General features: G+C 55.5%; 1 protein-coding gene across 11 annotated transcripts in view; it reads right to left on the bottom strand.

Moving 5' to 3' along the window:
• Positions 1-21,273, bottom strand: part of SH3PXD2A (SH3 and PX domains 2A) — a 243,790-nt gene that overhangs the window by 29,233 nt on the left and 193,284 nt on the right. For all 11 annotated transcript variants that reach the window (XM_036828694.1, XM_036828695.1, XM_036828693.1 and 8 more), the window contains one exon: positions 2,180-2,293. In XM_036828694.1, the coding sequence (XP_036684589.1) occupies positions 2,180-2,293 (114 nt within the window). The remainder of the gene's footprint in view (positions 1-2,179; positions 2,294-21,273) is intronic.

The raw sequence follows: 21,273 nt of genomic DNA, 5'->3' as shown, positions 1-21,273 counted from the left end.
GGGGACCTACAATGCGATGGCAACGGGGCTGGGGTAGAGATGGCCAGAGAGGGGACCAGGGCGGGCTGATCTCTTAGCCACATGGCTGCCAGTGCAGAGACTGGCGGACACAGCACAGCTGTTGGGCCTTGGGCTGGGGTACTGAGTCCTGAGCCCTTCCGTACAGCTGCGGGGAGATGCCCACGATGTGATGATGGAACTCACAGCTGCCCAAATGTTGCCAGGGGTGCTGGCACACAGGTCCTATCAAAGTGTGCAGAGGAACCTATTATCAGGAGGTTCGCCCTGAGTGTACACGAGCACGCGCACATACACACCCGTCCCCGCCCCTGCTTGAATGCGGAACCTCCACTGGCCGCCTGGTTCTTACTCCATCGAGGTCAAAATTCTCTATAACCTGTTACTGCTTGTTCTGTGCAAAGCACCCAATCTCTCTTCAAACCAGCCTGGTGGCATCAGTGCCCACGCACCTCTCAGGCTCTTTCCTGCCCACTTGGTGTCCTGGTCCTCCAGCATCTACCTGACATCTCCACTCTGACCCTCTTGGCGTCACCTTTTCAGGTGGGGCTCCAATCCCCCACACACAGACACACATACACCCTCCTAGAATTGCTCACAAGAAAATGCTTCACGGAGGGGCATGCGGCACGGTGGGAAGACCACTGGCAGAGGAGGCCGACCAGGGCTCAAGCCTTATGAGGACAAATACATATCTAAATATTTGCAGCCTCAGTTCCTGCATCTGGAAAATGGAGATGGTGACAGAGCCCTCCCAGGGCGGTGAGGGCATTTCAAGTACCAGGGCAGACACCTAGGAGTGAGTGAGACCTCAGTACACTCTAGGGATTGTTATTTCTGAAAAGCCCTGGGATACCCCCCGGAATGTGGAACTGGATAGGAGGTGAGGCCTGGTGACTGCAGGCAAAACAGACCGGCCCCAGCTCAGGGGCTACGACCCTGCACCGCTGCAGAGGTGTGAGGGAACCAGAGACGAGATGGGGGACAGGCTCAGCCCCTGGGCTCGGGGAGCAGCTGGGAAAGACCGAGTACCTTGGCCTGAACATGCCAGCCCTTCTCAATGGGGCCTGGTCTCTGGAAACCTGTCACAAGGCAGACATGCACTGCAGGGGCTGCAGTACTGGTCAAGGGACTGAAATACAGCATTTACATGGGAGGAAGGGCGGGGCTCCAACTGCCTGCCGAGTAACCGACATTTGGGGGAAGGATGAATACGGAGCTGGGGCTTGGCAGGCCGCTGATTTTGGCCTGGGCAGTGTGGAATGGGGCGTGGGGCAGGGGCAGGCCTGGAGGTGGCCTGAGCCCTGGGTGGCAGGCATGCATCCCCCAGGCTCTCAGATGTGCCCATTTGGACGGCCCCCACTGACCGTTAGGGCAAGCGTTCCTGCTGCCAGAATAAGGGAGGTTTGGAAGTCACTAGGAGCGGGCAGCCGGGAACGGGGTGGCTCAGACTCGCTGGGCTCTGGCAGCCTGCTCTGGGGAATACCCAAGTCCACGGATAGGCTGACCAGGCCAGTGCTGGCTGGGGTTGGGAGGAGGGGCCGGCTCCTTGAAATGCATTGGAGAAAACCCCAGAAAAACCTCACCAGGTCAGAGCTAATGAGAGAGGCTGACGGTGCAGGGGCTGGAGCCATCCCTGGGTTCCTGCAACACTGAGAAATGATTCACAGACCTGCCTTCCATGTCTGCACCCCTGACCGGGATAACAGGCACCTGGAAGAGAGGCCTCTGAACAGACTGTGCACGGCAGGAAGTTGTGTGCACACAGTCCCTTTGGGGTCGTCCCTGTCGCAGAGAGCACAGTGTGGGGTGAGGAGGGCAAAGGTAGATCTCTGTGGGGACCCCCAGAGGAACCCAGGCCTGCTGGTGGGGAAAGAGACCAGCCCTAAGACCGTTCTCCCCAATCTATGCCCCAAAGTTGCCAAAGCCTGAGATCCACACCCCAAGGGAATCTCCCCTCTAATTTTAGCCCCATGTGGGACCAGTAAGGACAGACCTGGCATAGGAGGTGAGCTTGTGGGTTGGCCTCAGTGACATGGGATCCTGGGAGAAGCAGGGGGGGAAACATGATGCATATCATTTTAGAGTTTCTGATGGTTTTAGGGAGAAGGGTGGGAAAGCTGCGTCATCTCCCCGACCCCTTGAACCCGCAGGCGCTTACCTTCCCCAGTCTTGGAGGTGTTGATATCTGAGTCGTCCCGAGTACCATTCTGGGCCTCCAGGTAGGTGGCAGGGACCCAGCCTTGTTCCTCAGAGGTGCTCACGAACCACCAGCCTGCAGTGGGGACGAGAGAGCAGCCATGAGAGCCCGGCAGATGGCAGAGGTGGATGGGGCCAGGACGAGGAGGGAAGGAGCAGCGTGGAGGGGAGGGCACAGAGCCACACAGCCTGGGTGCCTGGCAAACGTCTTGCCCACGTCCAGCCTCCTGGAGCCCAGGCTCCTCGTTGAGAAAGAAGAAACCAACACGCTCCCTGAGAAGAGGGCCTGATGGACCGCAATCCACTCACACAGACATCTGATAACAAAAAAAAATGGAAAATGAAATTGACACAATGACATGCCCAACACGTGAAAGTTACCTTGCAGGAAAGGTCAAGGGAGCTCCGACCAAACACAGAGATGGTGTAGGGTCTTTCAAGCCCACTAGGACCACCGGTGTGACCTGGAGTTGGGACCACTTTCTCTGCTTTTAAAGGCACCTAGGGGTAAAGGCCTCACAGATACGTTCTGATGGTCACTGCTCCTGCTTCCCACCTCGGGTCAGTGGTATTTTCACATTGGTGCTACTCACAGCTGCCCTTCAGTATGTTGACAACTCAATCACAGTAAGTGGGCACTGCACCCTTGAGTGACCCTTGAGGGTTGTGGCCAAGTGATAACGGCTCATTCATTTTCTTTCCCCTTTGTTGGCTCGTTCATTCATCATTCAAACAAACGCTGAGCAAAGTACTCCAAACTTGGGAGCCTTGGGACTCCACTACTTGCCTCCAAAGCCATTTTGGCACCAGTTCTCTTTTCTGTCCGTGACAGAGCTCAGCATTTCCAAACCTGGACTGTAGCCTGTCAGGAGACCCCAGGGTTCCTCCCTGGCCAGCACTGAGGCCCCATCACCAAGTGGCCACAGCAGTGAGTGGCTGCCCGAGGAGGGGGCACAAGGGGACCTCCAGGCGCTCCCAGCTGGGCTTAGCCCTGGGAGGTGGAGGAGGCTGCCTGGGAGCTGCTGTGACAGCAGTGGAGAGGGACGGAGGACAGAAGCCCCACCACTGCACAGGACCTCAGCACCCAGGGTCAGCACCTAGGTCTTCAACTTCCGATGCTCCATGTCACAGGCCTGGGAGAGCAAACAGCCTGTGGTCTAGTCTTGAATGCCCATTGCACCCCACCCTTTCCAGGAAGTTCCACAACACTCTGCGTGCAGCTCTGCAAAACCTATGAAACACCATGACAGCTGTATGATACCATAATGTTGGATACATGTCCTTATACGTTTGTCCACACCCACAGAACGTCTAGCACCAAGAGCGAACCCTAATGTAAACTAGGGACTCTGGGTGACTAGGATGTGTCAGTGCAGGTTCATCAGTTGTAACAAATGCACCACTCTGGTGCGGGAGGTTGAGGATGGGGCAGGCTGTGCGTGCGCGGGGGCAGGTGTATATGAGACACCTCGGTACCTTCCACTCAATTTTCCTGGGAACTTAAACTGCTCTAAAAAAACCAAAGTCTTTAAAAAAAAAAAAAAAAGTTAAAGTCTCAGACAACCGTCTGGACTTCTGCGGTCCAGCCCTTAGCTGGGTCACTGCCCCTCCGGAACCTGGGATAGATGCCTTCTTTCCCTCCCTCTGCCAGATTCAGGTCAATTCCCTTGTCCTTCCCCCAAGTGGGATGGGTGTGGGCCACCTTCACAACACCCATGGCCACGTGCACCCTCTGGGCCTACCTGCCTGGGGCAGCACTGCCATCCTCCCTGACGCCCAGGCCACAGCACCGCAGCTGCTCAGGAGGCTGTGGCTGAGAGACCCCAAAGAAGCCAGAGGGGTCTCTGCCTGGGATGTCCCCTCCCCTTCTCGCAGGCTCTGGGGGAACACTCTCAGGAACCCCAACAGTCTCTGCCAAGAGGCCCCGGGCCCAGTGTTCTTCCACAGAGCCCGACTGGAGGTCACGGGACAGAGCTCCCGACCTCATAGAGGCTCCTGCCCTGCGGCCCTGCCTCCTAGGCCACAGACGTCATTCTGACTGGTCTGCCACTTCCCCGGACACTGTAATGGTTCAGGGGCTTTTCCAGCAACTGACATGGGTGCTCTGGCGACCTGAACCCTAAATCCCACGTTAACCAAGAATCGCAGAGGTGTGTGGGAAGAGATGTCCTGAGAGTTAAGTCAATAAAACAAAGTCAGGAGATGGAGAAAGTCAGTCCTGATGACCATCACTTGACCCTGGGGTGCAGGTGCGCTAAAGCTAGACCGACCTGTTGGACTTGCTAATTACAGTGAGCCAGTGACCTTCCTGGGCTGTTCAACTGAGCCAGAGTGGGTTTCACTCACTCACTAATGCCATCCCTACCCAGCAATCAGCAAGGTTCATCATCAAAGGTCCACCATCATGAGTCAAGTCTGGAGAATAAAACCCAAGCCCACTGGGCACCTGCCACCACAGATTTTGGCATGTAAGGATGAAGCCCTCTGAGCCACTCTGGGTAAGCGGTCCCTCCCCGACCTCCCGCTCCCAGGATAAGCTCCAAGAGCTCCAAAGAGCAGGCACCACAATTCCCAACTTGGAGTCACTTTTGGGAGGGTCTGGAAGGCTGAGGCTCTCACATGCCTGCCCAGGTCCAGGTCCCAATGCCAAAAGCTCAAAGGTTTTGGTTACCACACCCTCCAGACCCTCACCGAACTGTGTCCGGGGAGACGAAAGACCAGTTCCAGCCTCCAAAGCCAAGCCAAGTTCCAGTAGGCCAAGGAAGTGCCCTGAAGGCCTAGTCTCAAAGGGAAGCTCTTCTTCCCAGCAGAGGGTTTCCCCAGGATGGGCCCGGGCTGGGGCCAGGGACCTTATTGTCATCAGACAGAACAGGGATGTGCCTGGAGAAACAGCGGAGCTTGGATGCATGTGTCTCATGGAGGATTTGCCAAGATCTCTCCCACGCCCAGCCCCTCTCACCCTCTCTTTCTACACCAAGGTGTGTCCACTGCCAACTCCATCCTCTGAAACAACCTACTTGCTGTCTCAGTGGGAGCATCGTCTCTCCTTTCCTTGTGTGACCCCATGGCTTCCCAGGAAAGAAGGCGACTTGGTGATCTCCTGGATGGCTGGGCTGACTGTCTCCTAAGCCCTCTCTCTACTTCTGGAATCTGGGCTCCAAAGTCATGCTCCGCAGAGGTGAACGAGGCAAGCCCCTCCATGGGTACCAGGAGGGCTTGCAGGGGATTTCTCCATCAGTCCCATCCAAGCTTGTCTGTGTCCTCACATGTGTGAAGCAAGCCCACTAGCCTGCTGACCTCTTGCTGTCCCCTCTCCTGACCTCTTCCCATGGCCATCTCCAGACCAGGGCCCTGCATGGACCTTTCTCCTTGGCTCCAAGGGCCTCATAATCCCAGGATTTAGGGCTCTTTTCTGCTGGTGGCATCGCTTCCCCTCCCTCCTAACTTCACCCTTTGGGAACCTTCCATGTACTTTCTGCTCCCTCCCTCCCCCCAGGAGCCAGAGATCGGTGATGGAGGGATGGATCTGGACTTGTCTGTGCAGAGAATCTCCCAGGGGCAGGGCAGGGCTGGCCCTCCTCCTACCTCTGCTGCATAGGCCTGGCACTCAGGGTGAGCTGGGCAGGGACTTGCCGAGGGGCCGAGAGTGTGGCCGAGGTGCCCAATGGGCAGGGCGGCACAATGGTCTGCGCCTCACACCACCTGGGTGCCCCTTGGAGGTGCCCCTTGGAGGTGCCAGGGCTGTCTCTGAGTCCTTCCCACCTCAAAATCTCTGTTGCACCACAAGTTTCTATGGAGCGTGGGTCACATTACTGGCTGACTGTGATCATCGCACCTCAGAGCAGCAACTTAGGATCCTGTTCTCCTGCTGCACTCCCAAGACTTGGGGCTGAGACTCTCACCATCCTCACGGCTTTGTGGACCTGCCGACCTTGCCTGAGAACACTGGCCTGGACTTCCACTCCAGCCCTGACACATGCAGAGCTGGGCTGTGTGGCTTCAAGTCTCAGGTCCCTCCTGCACCAGACCCTGCAGAGAAGAGCTTGCCACTGGCTGGGCTGTAGGCACCTCCGCGAAGCAAAGGCAGACAGGCTCAGTCACCGCCCAGGCAGGTGTGGCTGAACAGGGGCAGAGGTGCCTACCCAGCTACACGCAGACCTCCTGGGAGCCCTGGCACGAGTCACACAGTTGGGCCTCTGGGGGAGGCTCCCGGGGCCTGCACCCACCCACAGCTGCTGACAGGCCTCTCCCAGATGCCAGCAGCTCAGACGTCAAATGCTGCAACTGGGGCTCCTGACCAAGGCCACTGCCGCTCCACCAAGGAGCAATTAGAGCCTGAACCACCGTGGGGGCAGCCCAGCTGGCCAAGAGGACTCAGGCGTCAGCCAGACCTCGGGGCTCCCAGGCTCCCCTCCAGCACACACCGTGTCCTCGTTCCTGCAGAGGCACATAGTGGGAGGTAGGTTATGTCCACACACACACGCGTGGATGGCTGCCTGTGCACCTGGAACAGAGGTGTGTCTGTACATGCATCACATGATGATGATTACGGTCAGACGCTGAGAAGGGCACTCTGTCAGGAGCTAACGTTACACATATTACTTGATTTAATCTTCAAGAACCTTATGTTTTACTATCGTCATCATCCCCACTTGACAGATGTGGAAACTGAGGCAGAATAGATCACAATTAGGAAGACGCAGAGCTGGACTCAAAACCAAGCAGTCCAGCTTCACGACCCATATTCTTAACTACCACAGAAGTGGATTAGGTGCACATCTGTGGTATGCAAGTGCACAGGGGTGACTCCCTGAGAACGAGTGTCCCTGAATACTGGTGCTTTATAGATGTGCCACCTGTGAGTGGGTATGTCCACGTCGCTGAGTGTTTGCTTTCTGTGCGTACACCATGAGTCGAGTCGCAGGTTTGAGAGTCTATGTCTACAGGTGAGGATCCTCTGGGGGTAGAGGGTAGTAATTAGGAATCTAGGGTCAGAAAGACTCAAATTCAGGTCCTGGCATGCAACTTCCTAGCTGTGTGGTTTGGGGAAAATTACTAAACCTTTCTGAGCCTCAGTCTCCCCTCTCTGATATGGGAGTAGTAAGTTGAGCCCACCTCCCAAGGTTGTTGAAATGAACAGATGAGACATAAGTAGCTTAGCTTGGGGCCTAGCACAGAGTAGGAGCTGAAAACCCTGAGCTCTGATCAGGGTGGTGGTGGGTATTTTGGTATTCCAGACTAACAGAGTCAGCACCCATGGGTGGCCAGGTGGTGTGTGTGCCCAAGGAGTATGTCAGGAGGTACTCAATACAGCTTGGTTAACTGATGTGTGTGCGTGTGTACTGCTGTCTATGGAATTTGGGGGCTGCCTTCAGGGGGTTCAGAAGAATGGAAGGCGCTTATCTTTTCCAATATGGCTTGCTATTTTCTCAGCTGATGCAATGCACGATAGCAAGCATGGTGAGAAATGGGGCCGGGGGGAGATGTCCCTGGGGTTTTCCTCCTTGCCCTACATGTCTCAGGGCCCCCTCGGCCTGGCTCCTGTCCTTCAGCTCACACAGCTCCCCAGCACAGAGGTCCTGCAGCCTCCTTTCTCCTTTAGGAAGCCCTCCCTGACTGACCCCCAAGTCCCAATAGCGTCCAAAGCATCACCCCCACAATTCACAGCAGCCTGTGCACTCTGAGAATAAGTCTTGTTGGGACTCTGTCGTGTCTATTTTGTCTCTAGGGCAGAGCTGAGCTGGCAGCAAGCACAACAGCAGATGAGGAAACTGAGGCACAGAGCCTAAGTGCGGGAGCCAAAGATCTGACTCTGAATCCCATCTTTGCCACTTCCATGCTCTGTGGCCTCAAGAAAGTGACTTAACCTTTCTGAGCCTTGGTTTCTTCATCTGTAAAATGGTAAGACTACCACGCAGGCTAGCGTGAGGATGAGATAAAGAACATCGCGTGGGGCCTGGCACACCAGCAGGCGCCCATTAAATGGAAGCCATGAGCTTTACTCAACGAAGGGCTAAAGCCATAGGACGTGGGAGGTAAGGTGGCCAGCACTCGTGGGTGCCCAGGGACCGGCCTGAGCCACAATGTCTCACAATGTCTCATGTCCTTGGAAGATGGATCCAAACTCCAAGCTGGCCTGTGCTAGCCTTCCTCTTCTATCCTCCTAGCCTCCGTTCTTGGGAAAGGAAATTCAGCAAGGTTTTACTAAAGGACTGAGCTTTGGACTGATGAAGTGGCCACACCTGTGCCCAGTTGGGGGCAGTTGTTCCCCGACAGGCTGTCAGACTTGGCCTTTCCCCGAGAAGTCAACCCTGGTTCCCAGGCAAGAGGGGAGCAGGCTCTTTTTTGTTGTGGGGGCAGAGGACTTAGTGGAACAGGAGTTGGTGGGGAGCCCCCAAGGGGCCTGGGCTAGCTGGGAGGCCCCTTACACACCCCGGCACCCCAGCCTGGCAGCCATGCTCTACCAGCGCCAGCCAGGCCACTGCTCAGGTAGGTCTTCCCAGCTGGAGTGCCTTATGCTGAGATGCCCCCCAGATGGGGCACGAGAGGGCTACCATGTCCATTCTTTTGAATGGGAAACTGCAAGCTGATGTCCAGGAGCACTAAGATGCTGGACGTACAGGAGAAGGCTTCCTTCTGGCGGCTCCAGGCTAAGCCCCCAGGCTGGGGATGTCGTCTGGGAGCTGAACTGGCCAAGCGTCCGAGAGCCGCCTCACCCTGGCCTCTCCTTCTGTGAGGACCGCGTGTCCACAGTGCCAGGGAAGAACAGAATTCAGCGAGGCTGGCCTACAGGCCAGGGCCCAGCCCTCTCCAGGAGGCAAAGGCCCAGAAAGAACAGCAAGGTCACCTGTCATAGCATCTGACCCGCTCAGTGGGACTCACTAAAACCCACTTCATGATGGCTCACGCGCCGAGGGTGGGAGAAGGCAGCACCGGGTGGCCTGGCCAGCACCTCCAGCTCAGGGCAGCGCTGGAGGACTACCCACGCCAGGTGGGGCAGGGAGCCCCTCAGCCACAACAGGCAAAAGCTCGGGCCCAGAAGGCAGGCTCTCCCTCTGTCCAGGCTGAGCACAGTCCTTAGCTGTTTGGCCAATTTCAAAGCCCTTTCAAACTGACTCTAACTGGGGCTTCCCAGTGCTGACACTGGGGTGGAAAGGGTGGAGCTAGAAACAGAGTGAGGCAAGGACACACACGCACGCGCGCGCGCGCGCGCGCGCGCACGGAGGGAGTCAGAGATGGAGACAGAGGGAGGGGATGGGAGGACTTGGGAGAGGGACTGGGGGCCTTAGCCTCTCTAGAAGGGGGCTGAGCCTGGCCAAGGGTGGCAGGAAGCGAGGGGCACTCCCAGGCCACAATGGCCTCCTTAATGAGAGTGGATAATGAGCTCATTAGGGCCAGAGGAGGCCAGCTGCATGCAATCAGCATGTTAATAAAGTCTTCTGAGGTCACGGCTCAGACTAGAACACGACAGCTGGTGGGGGAGGGGGGCCCTGCTCCTCCCTCCCCCTCTGAAACTCCCCCTGTCCTTCGAGGCGCTGTCCTCCCTGAGGTCTCCCCACCCTGCTCACCCCAGGGCTCAGCCCGCAGGCACCTCTTAGCCCCTCTTCCAACATAGACCTCAGTTTGGATCCTGGCTTCACCACGTACTCACTGGTGACCGGGAACAGGTCTGACCTCCCTAGCACAATAGCATAAGCTGGGGGCTTCCCTGGTGGCGCAGTGGTTGAGAATCCGCTTGCCAATGCAGGGGACACGGGTTCGAGCCCTGGTCCGGGAAGATCCCACATGCCGCGGAGCAACTGGGCCCGTGAGCCACAACTACTGAGCCTGCGCGTCTGGAGCCTGTGCTCCGCAACAAGAGAGGCCGCGATAGTGAGAGGCCCGCGCACCGCGATGAAGAGTGGCCCCCGCTCGCCGCAACTAGAGAAAGCCCTCGCACAGAAACGAAGACCCAACACAGCCAAAAAGAAAAAAATTAATTAATTAATTAATTAAAAAATAGTATGAGCTGCCCGTAGGGTTGCCTGGCATCCTGTGGTGCACTTGGGCTGGTGCATTGAAGACACATGGTGTACTCAACAACCAACCTTTACTGAGCACCTGGCATGTGCCAAGCCCTGTTCTAGGCATCGGGATGCTGCAGAGAACAACCCACAGTCAGGACGCAGGCTCTCCTCCTCTGTCTCCCCCTGCACGGCACCCAAGATGGGCGCAGACACAACCTGTGCACTGGCGCTGGGGCCAGCGAGAAGGCGGGGCTGCCTCCCACTAGCCCTGGGCGCCCACCCAGAGGATATCGGGCAGGATGAGACAGACTGGGCGGAGTTTGGAACACAGCAGCCTTGAGGTAACCTCCGAGCCTGCCTTTTCTTCCCCGCCTGGTCCTTCACATGGTCTGACCCAGGGTATCTGTGTGTGCAGTGCTACTGTATGCCCAGGCCTATGCGAGGGCTTCCGTGTGCGGGCGGGCAAGGGGTGATGGAGCCAGGAGCAGAGGCACAGTCCCAGGCCTCGAATACCTGCCCCCATTCTCCGTGTACGCTTGGCTCAGGCTTTGGCCCCTTCCTGAGAGTGAAATGTCCAGGCATTCTCGTGTCCTTTCCTTGGAGTGGTTTGGAGAAGGGGATGAAGAATCTGGGGGCACCGAATGGTGGACGGAGGGGAGATGCTGAGGACGAAGGGGGCTGAAGGGGGCCTGGCCAGGCACATGTCACCAGCCCTGCCCACCTGGCCACACTACACCTGGCACAAGGCTGTGCCTTAAGGGACCGCTTCTGCCCTGATCCCCTTCCCATAACCTTGGGGCAGATCTGAGGCTTCTACCTGAGAGCGGCCAGAGATGTGGGAAATGCAGGCCGTCCACGGCATGCTGTGCCTTTAAGAACAATGAAAGGAGGCCACCCTGGGCCAGGCCTCCCCTGGTCAGAAGGCTCTGTCACTGCGGCCTCTTGCCAAGACACACTCCAGCTCACAGCACGTGGCCTCTACAGTCCAAAGCAAACAGGAGCGGGTGACGGTCCCTCCTAGTCTCCCGCCTCCTCGGAGAGGCTCCCCTAGCCCCTCTCAAAGTACCTCCACAGCCCCTGCCTTCCTGCCTGACCCATTCCTCTGGTCCCACCTCTGGCCCCTACCCTCCTCTCTGTTGCCCACAGCCTCCCCTTCCCCCAGATGGGGCTCTCAGGCCACCAGGGCCCCAGAACCTTCCCTGGGCGCCTGAGGCCTGAATTCCAAGACCATTAGCACAGGCTGTTACGTCACAGTTTGGAAGGCTCTGTAGATCCGTGGCAAGAAGACAGCAAGAACTGGGCCGTTGCCACTCCTCCCCCAACCCTGCTCCAGCCTGCCCACCGCACCGGACGAGCCCAGAAGTCCAGCGCTGGGTCTGGGCAGGCCAAGGTCATGAGCGAGGCACCCAGCAGAAGGCAGAGAGGGGGCACATGCGAAAACGATGGGTAGAGGAGAATCATGTCTGTAAGCAAGGGCTCTAGAGTGAGGTTGCCTGGGTTTAAATCCCAGCTCTGCTGCTTACTAGAGCTGCGTGATTTTGAGCAATCGCCTCAATTTCCTCGACTGTAAAACGGACCTATAGTATGCCTACATCTCACTGTATTGGTGGATGAGTAAATCTATGAAAAGGGTTCGGAATAGTGCCTGGTTCCTAGCAAGGCGCACCAAAGAGCTATCACTGAAGTTTAAGTGCAAACCACAGCGAATGTTAAAGAAGGAACCAAGACCTCAATGCCTCTCAATGACTGGTGTCAGGGCTGGGCAGGGAGGCAGGTGGTCTTAGGTGTCTGGAGTTTCTTGGAGAGAAAGCCTCTTGGTGTCACTGTTACTTGGCCTTGACCTTAGAAGGTCTCTACTGAAGATCTGGTTCTGTGCTTGGCACAGGTTGGGGGCGGGGACAGGGCGACCCAGGCAGCCTCATGCCATAGACACAGTGATTGTTGATGCAACATTTGAGGAAACTGCAGACATCAGAGATGAAACTGAGTAGTCAGGGAAGAACTCTTAGAAGAGAGGAGACCTGAACTGAACCTCAGATTAAATCTGGAGGGAAGGAAGGAGGGGAGACGGCAATCTGGCGGGAGGAACAGGACGGGCAGGTGATGGGAGTACATGCAGCCCTAACCAGTAATGCTCACCATGCCTCACGGTGGGGATTCTTCCAGATGACGGTGAGAGGGGCAATCACCTTCAATGTCACTGTCCTCCAACTACCCTGAACAGAAGGTGGCTCAGGAGGGTAGGATTGCAAAAAGGTATTTTCTGCCATGATTGTAAAGGATGCAAACGGTGGGCGAGACGTGGCTCTGCAGGGTGAGTGAGGCATTCAGACGGAGGGAGGGGCGGCCGCGAGAAAAACAGAGAAGGGAGGTGTGGACCTCTCAGAATCACAGGAAGGTTCACATGTGGATCCCTGAAAAAATGTTCAGGGCAACAAAAGGGTGTTTCCCCTGGTGTTCCAGGCAAGAGGGAGAGTAAGAAAGAGGGAAGTTGGAAGAGACTGAGTGTGGGCGCAGACTGTGTGGCTCTACGGGGAAGGGGGCCTGCGGGGCACCTGTCCGAAGCTCGGCGTTTCCCCTCTGGAGTCAGGGGCTCACACTGGAGGGCACTGACCAGGAGGGTGGCGGGCAAATGGCCGCAAGGCGGAGATGGAGGTGGCACGGACAGCTGCCCTCCGCGAGCTCTCACTAGCTGGCGTGAGAAAAGGCCAGAGAGCACTTGACCGAGAGCCTGCCAGGCCACCGTGAGCAGCCCTGAAAGACGCGGAGGTGGGAGCGAGGCCAGAGGATGCAGAATGGGCCACAGTCCCAACTTTCAAAGCAGAAGGTAGATTCCAGAGTAGAGGTGACCTCAATATGGGTCCTGATGAAGGGAAACCTGGGTTCCCTGAGGGGTGGCTGGAGAGCCTGGAAAGCGGTTCTGAGCATGACCAAGGCAGCCCTGAGTAGAGACAACAGGAAGGAAGGGGGCCAGACCATGTGGGATTCTGGTAAGACAGGAACTGCTGGCCCGGCGGGTCTGGGATGTGTCACAGCTGAGCCACCTGGACCTTGGGGCTCTCATGATCCTTCTGGGGGCTGCAGGGCCGCAGCGATAGATTCGCAGCTGATGGCCGACCACAGAGGTCACATCCAAAGAGGGCGTGACAACTCACTGGTTACACCCACTGGGAACCTGTGCCGTTGGATGTTTTAATCAGACGTCGTACGAGGACGGAAGCTGTGTTGGCTGCACCATCTCATTTAGTAAAAGCTGTGCCAGGATCAGGAGCCAAAAAAAAAAAAAAGATCTGAACAGATGGTAATGACAGGTCAAATCTGACAAGAGAAAAGGAGTAAACAGAGAGACAAAAGGACATGGCTCAGGACAGCGGTGTTATACTTCACTGTCTAAACTTTTTGGAGTCTACGGGGGCGTCATTCATATTTATGCCAAAATACTAGGTGCCAGCTGGGAGTGTCTCAGGCATTTGGGTTGCATGGGTCACCCTACTTGGCAGCAAGGATGAGAAAGTTCCTGGAGTTTGGGGGGGTGGACCATAAGCCGGCGAAATCTTAGGCTGCGTTAGGAAGCACCCGGACTGGGTGACTTACCCAGGTGCTGGCTAAAACGGAGCAGGGCCGGGACGGGCACCCGCGTCTGGCTCCCAGTACAGCAGCCACACGGCTCCGCTTAAAAACGACTCCAGCTGTTGCTACCTTCGCAGAAAGACACCAGCACCGCCTGCTCTCTCTGTTAGGTTCCCTGAATTTCCATCTGACCAGTGAGCCGGGGAACCAGTCCCTCACCTGCTTCTCCTCCACTCGGCCAGTGTCCACAAAGCAGACCCAGTTCTCAGGAGGGTCGTGGGCATGGCCTTTCCCCCTCTTGCCATGCTCCCCCAGGAAGGGGCTAACGGGTGATTTCTGCCCCTGTCTCTAGGTAGCCTCTCCCTCACCCTCTCCGAGCCCACATAGCAGGGCAAGGCAGGGGCACCCTGGCTGACAGAGTTTTCTGGCACGAGATCTCACCCGAGGGCTCTGCCGAGAGAGAGTGACTTTGGATCAGCATTTCTGAAACCTCAGATATTTCCACACCATGGATGACTTTTGCCATATCCTTGAACTACATATACTGTGGTTCACATAGTAAATATATGTTTAAAGCAATCTCCCTTTGTTTTTTAACTTCAAGAAAATAATTTGTTTAGGAAACTTCGGATCACCATCGTGAATAAACAATTAGGACCACCAGCCCCAACCATAAAATTACACAGAACAAAGCAACAGAGTAAATTCGAGTTGTGCTGTGACCGAAGAGGCTACGTCTGTAGCCTGCTTCCTTTTTGTTACAGAGGGAGATTTATTAGAGAGCGGTCAGAGAGAGTCGACCATCAGGCGGAGATAAATCAGGCTTGGAAGAGAACTGAAACAGGACAGGACAAAGTTTTTTTTCACCGTGTGTTGCGGAAATGTTTAATACTGCCTCTCTGTACCATCTAAAAGCACCCTGTGTACCACAGTGTTGCGCGGGTGACCTTTTCAGGAAACCGATTTTGAGCTAGAACAATACTTGGTCATCCAAAATGGCTGACAAAAGAGGATGAAGTATCCTCCCTAGTGAGATGAGGATATTAAGTAGCATGTACTTACCAGGGTTGTGCTGAGAAATCAAAAAGAAAAGAATGGGGGTCTTCCCTGGTGGCGCAGTGGTTGAGAGTCTGCCTGCCAATGCAGGGGACACGGGTTCGAGCCCTGGTCTGGGAGGATCCCACATGCCACGGAGCAACTGGGCCTGTGAGCCACAACTACTGAGCCTGCGCGTCTGGAGCCTGTGCTCCACAACAAGAGAGGCCGCGATGGTGAGAGGCCCGCGCACCGCGATGAAGAGTGGCCCCCGCTCGCCACAACTAGAGAAAGCCCTCGCACAGAAACGAAGACCCAACACAGCCATAAATAAATAAATAATTAAATAAATTGAAAAAAAAAAAAAAAAAGAAAAGAAAACAATGGGGGCCCCCTAGCAACGTTTCTGGTGTCTTATATGAGTATATCCAGTCTGGAGAAAAGAGCTGAGGGAACCCTCTGTAGCTGTTACCAGTCATTTGAAATATAAGGGGTTATCCTTATCTTTTTAACTAGCTTACTCCAGTGCCTAAGAAGTACACATGGATGAGTTTGTATACTTTTCCCCTTTTCTCTCTTTGCTAAAAACGGAGGCTTCTTGGTCCCAGAATTGAGGTGGTTTCAACTAAAAGCCTTAGACTGACAACCGTCCCCTCCCTTCTAGCTGAGTTCAGCCCCTCTTCAATTGGCACAAAAATAAACAGGGGCAATTGCAACTTTAAAGACCATGTCCATAAACAAGACAAACCCACTCCGCAATTTGTCTAGGGCATTCCTCCCTCCAAACCCTCCTCCTTTAATTTCTGGGGAATTTTAAATAGAGGTCTTGCAAAAACCTGCACCGCCCGACGTCAACAGCTCTCTGACAACGTGGATTCCTCCCCGTGGCGTGGGGAGCAGCCACCATGAATGCTGATGCTTTTCCAGGCTTCCTTCCCAGTTGGGATTTGGGAGCCATTGGTGTCACCCTAGGAGACTGTGGGAGAAGAATGGTACCCGGGAGTGTCCCGCCTGGGGTCCTGTAACTGTGATTCCCAAACCTCAGGCATTATAAAGCAGCAGGCATGCAATTAAACAGTCTGAGTAGCACCTGTACTAGTGTTTTCTTTAAAAAACAAACAAACAAACACGCCCTCTATCTTGCTTTTTTGTGCACACCCAGCAGAGCTCAGAAGCCCCAAATATGCTGGTCTTTCTGATCCATCACTGTGCCCGGGCCTCATCTTTCAAAACCATTACCTTTGCGAAGTTCCAGTGTCTCCCCATGAACTGCCCTTCTGCTCTCGTGCCCTTATGTTCCCCTGACACCCTGACCTTAGGTTTGGGTTGGCTGTCACCCCAGCTAGACCAAGAGCTCTTTGAGGACAAAGGCCAAGTCTTGCTCATCTTGGCGTCTTGCTGAGCTCCTGCCTGGCTCAGTGTTTGACAAAGAAGACTCAGTGAGCAGTTGTTGAACACGAAATGCAATGACAGATGGGCACAAGGCTTCCTCCACCTTGCGTGGCTTCTCCATCCACACCACAGTCCCTCCTGCTTCCCTTGGCCTCAGTTATCTCTGATTCCAGCCCCTGGGGTCAGCGCTGGGCATCTGCTCTACAGCTCCCATTCCTCTGGCCCCGGGGCCTTCTGTCGGGCTAGAGTCCAGCACAGCTCTTCAGCCCCTGGGCAGTGTTCCCTCCTCCGGTCCCCTAAATTGGGGAGGTACCTCTGATTCACAGCACCCTCAGCTCACCTGGAGGGATTTGCCCACAGGAACCTGAGACCGGGAGATTTCTGTTGCTTGTTGCCTAACTCGCCCAAGATCACCCAGTAAGCTAATGGTTCAACCCGTGAGCTCTCACAGTCTGCTCACACCTGACTGGGCCATTTTCATTTGGGCCTCTCCCCTCACAGGAATGGAAAAGCAAAGCTCACGGAGGTCCCACAGGCCAAGCGCCAGGGACAAGCCCATGCCCTGGGTGAGGCTTCTGGAAGAATGCAGAGGGATTCTATGCACTAGCGGCCCCTCCCCAGGCCCACTCAAAGCAGCCTCATGGGCCGGCTGCAGACCTCCACTGGGACTCTTGGAGCCACGGTGTCTCATACGGGGAACACGAAGCCCTCCTCCATGGTGCGTGCAACACATGGAGGGACCTCCGGAAAGAGCAGCCCCAGAGCCCTGCTGCCTCCAAGCCCCAGAGGGTGGGTGGGGAAAAAGCTACACAGAAGAAACAGCTTCTCCCACCATGGTGCTTCTGTCCTAGGGAACCAAAGAGGATTCACCAAGAGGCAGCAGAGTGTGCGGGGAATACGCTGGCAAACTACCTTAACTCTCTGGGCCCCAACTTCCCACCTGTAAAATGGAAGTCATGCTACCTGTGCTTTACAGGGCGGGGGCGGTGATCACAGCACAGAGGTGTCTGGCTCACCGTGTGATATATAGGAGGGGCTTCAACAATCCCTTTCTTGCCTTTCCCAGAGTTTCTGCTATCAGTGGTATCCAGAAAGCAGCAAATGGGTTAAGTTGAGGCCGGAATACCCTGGGTCTGGGATGACCATCCTGGAGCCCAGCCGGGTTTGTATGATTTAGGAAGGTTCTCTCCCTGGGCTTCTCCTGCCTCTGGGCAACATCTTGTCTTCTTAGTTCCTAAGATGTGGTCTAATACAGCTCCTACCCCAATCCAAGGAGAAAAGGTCACACCCCTGGTCCAGATGCCCCAGAGACTGCCTGTGGCCAGGTGTCTCATTCTAGTCGCACCACAGTTACAATGATTGGTCAGGCAGGAGTGACTGACACCCATGGACACCAATCAAGGAGCTCCTTCCACCTTTGCCCTGTCAATCTCTGGTGACCCTGCCCCCAACACTCAAAGGGGAAGGGTCTGCAGAGTCATCACCCCGCCTTCTGGCACACCAGCAATCGCAGTCCCCTCCTTCCCCATGAGACTGAAGGCTCCATGACATGGGGATCAAGCCGTCCTTGCTCATCCCTGTGCCTCGATGTCTGGCGCATAGCAGGAGATAAAAGTTGGGGAATGAATGAGTGCCTCATTTCTCGCCCCTGACTACACACTCACTTAATCACATGGTTTGGTTTTCTCCACTCTGAATGAGAGCCAGCCTGTGATCAACACCACACCAGGGTCAGCAGGAAGATCCTGGTACCGGATGGCAGAGAGAGAGGGTAGGAAGATGGGAAGTCACTGACCTAGCCTGCCCTCCAGAACCCCATCTCCTGGCCTCCATGGGGTCATCCCACCACCACAGGGCCCTTGGAGGAGAGACTCTGTTCTAGAAGTGGTTCTAAGGTGGGGAAACCTGGGTGGAATAAGATAACAGATGTCTGGGGATCGAGGTGGGCCTAGAAGAGTTCCCCCCTTTAAATATGCCTTTGCAGTGACAGGCCCAACACACCGCAGCTGGGTCCCAGCCCTCAGCGATGGCAGGCTCTAACTTCACTTCCCAGGAAGTGAGCAATATGGTCATCAGCTCCTGTTCCCCGACCCTGGCCTGCCCCTTAGCCTAGGATGTGGATGTCTCCATCCCCTCTCTCTGTCCTGGTCTCTGGATCAGAGTTCCTACCAAACCTGGCTCTGACACCATCTAGGCCCCTGAGGTGGGGGGACAGCCCCAAAGGGGCTAAGAGATCAGGGCATGGAGGGCAGGCTAGAATCCTCCTCCCAGCTGCCACATCAGCACCAACAAGACACTCTGGCCCCACCAAAAGTGGAGGCTTTTTAAGTCCAAGGAGGCGAGTTTGTGTCAGCTGTGCAGTGAGGACTGGGACACAGGGCTGGCGTGGAAGCAGAAGAACGGGGTGAAGCACTCATCAGGGAGGCACTGCGGCAGCAGCCCTGGATGCTCCATCCCCCCGTGCAAAGCCCCGATGAAGAGGTCAGCTTCCTCTCCGTCCTCCAAAGAACAGTCAGTTACAATCTGGCTCTGTTGGGCAAGGAGGTCCAGGCATTCACCACCTCTGGTTTTGCTCCCATTACCAAGGCTAGGGGGAAGCATGCCCCTCACAGTGTCAATACTCCAGGAGCAGTATTATGTACACCCAAGTGTGAAGGAGTTGATCTGATGCTTGCTGAGGAGGTGCTGGTCGAGGCAAGGGGAAGGGGATAAGAAGCAGGCCTCCCAGGGCTGGGTTGGGGCTAGGAGGGGTGAGAGTCCCATTATTTTGTTATCTTTACAGGCTGGTCAGGGTCTGCTCCAATATGCTAAGCCATTTTCATTATATCCCCACCCCACTGTGCTAAGTACATGGCAGACATGCAGAAAATGCCAGCTTAAATATGCAGAAGGGTCAAGACGCTTGGTTGGCGGGCAAGACGGAGGTGAGGATGCCCCAGGTAGACGAAAAAGACTCAGGGAAAATGGGCTTCTCCAGTTCACTTCAAGGAGGAACAGCAAACGGGCCGGGCAAACCCCTGCCCCCAAATGAGTGGATGTTGGTGGAACTCTCCTATGCTGGGCCTTCGGGACCCTGCGCTGGCTTGAATTTTGGCCTTTCTTTAAGTCCCAGAGTGATTGCTTTCACAGACCTTGTTTAACTTGAGAAGGACGGGGGAGGAGGGGCAAGGAAAACTGCATTCTTCCCCATCAAAGCCAAGAGTCCAAAGTAATACTTCTGGTTGTAACTGATCCTGGCCTGTTTGTGATTACGGCCCCTTGCTCGCTTTCTGGCAGAACAGCCCTGGAACCCCACAGCACGGCTGACGGGGAGAGACACCCCTCGCTCACTTGAATAATCTTGTCCTCGTCTGACATGACCAAAAAACATCTGTCAGCCTCTCTGCTTTCAGCAGTTCTCCAGGGCAACTCTTCAAAACATCACTTTATTTTAAAGGGAGGGAAAAAAAAAGCCACCCCCAATCCCTACCATAAAATTCCACAACACTAATCATATTCCTTCTGTTACCAGCACCATCCTGGAAAACACAGCAGCACCAGCTGTCCCATTGGCTGATGCAAATTGAAGGAGAGAGGAAGGCTCAGGATTGGACAATCGCCCACTTTTGCCTATCCCCTCCCTTTTATTAGTGGAGCGCGCACACACACACACACACACACACACACACACACACACACACACACACACACACACACACACACACACACACACACACACACACACACACACACACACACCCCTTTTGCTGTCATAGCACAGAAGTGGCTTAGCAAAGCTCAAGACTATTTCTCAGCTGTTCCCTCCCTGGAAATTTAATCTGTGGAGCATCTGGCCTCACAAAGCCCATTCCAAAGGTGTCCAGGAGCCCACAGGCCCTGTGATCATTACAAACCTAGGGATGTTTGTAGCCAGTGACCCATTTGGCTGCTTGGAGAGCTGGCTGAAAGTTGTCAGCATGGTCAGATTCCCCTTGTCTGCTCCCTCTAAGCTGAAACTGGCTTTTTCTTGGAGCCCCAGGGGTTAGAGGGGATCTTAGGAGTTCTGGAACTATGGAGATGAAAGGCCTGCTTCTTGCCTGGCTTGATAAAAGCATGATGGTCAGGGGAATGGCAGAGCTTGGTATCTGGAAAGCAGCCGTGGCCACTGTCTTCACTCCGAATCACACCTCCCTTCTACAGGTGAGGAAAGTTGAAGTTCAGGAGGTAAGGAGACTTGCCTGAGATCAAGCCTCCACTGGTTAGTGGGTGGCTGAGCTTGGAACCTAGATTGACTGAGATCCTCTCATGCAAAGCTTGTCATTCCTCCCACGAGGGCACACGGCCACTCTGCCCATTCAGATGACACCCCGAGCACAGTGCCAAGTGGCAACCCATTGACCCAATGCCTAGAGCAAGAAGTAGGTGGCTGGAACTGGCAGAAAGGGCACAAGGAGGTCACTTGGCCAGGCTACGGAGAAGCCTATAGCCAACACTGCAGGCACTGGGGCAGGGCCAAGATCCCAGGCCTTGCTGCGGGTGCATCCTGATGGCAGCAGTGCAGAATTCTGCCTCAGTCAAAAGACGGTGAGCACGCTGAGCGGAGAGGAGGCCAGGGCTTTGTGAGGGCACCAGTTAGAAGTACAGAAAACAAACAAGAGAAGACAGAGTGTCCAGAAACACCAGGCCTGGAGGCCTGGCCAACCTCCACAGCGACCCCACCGCCTTCCTCGGGGGGAGGGAGGAATGTAAGAGGTGGAGAAGGCAGTGCTTTGGACTGGTGGGGGGACAGCTAGCCAGTGGGATAGCCCCACTTAAGCCCCGAGAAGTGGCGTTGCTGAAAGGGGGAGTCTGCGTTCAAGTTGGGTGTCTGAAGATGACCTCACTGTGGGGGAAGGCACCTTGTCTGAAAAACGAGCCTGTTTGAGCGCAGGGGATGGGGGAGGACACACAGGGAGCGGCTCTCTCTTGGGTCTGCCTCTGCTCTCTGCGTCCAGGCTCCAGCTGTAGCAGCAGGCTGAGGGGCCCAAGGTGGGGAGCTGAAGAGCCAGCTCACCTCCACCCCTCACCTGGGGGA

This window comes from Balaenoptera musculus, chromosome 16, assembly GCF_009873245.2.
Source record: "Balaenoptera musculus isolate JJ_BM4_2016_0621 chromosome 16, mBalMus1.pri.v3, whole genome shotgun sequence".
Lineage (NCBI taxonomy): Eukaryota > Metazoa > Chordata > Mammalia > Artiodactyla > Balaenopteridae > Balaenoptera > Balaenoptera musculus.
The sequence above is the reverse complement of the archived record's forward strand: the minus strand, read 5'-3'. Positions and strand labels throughout refer to the sequence as shown.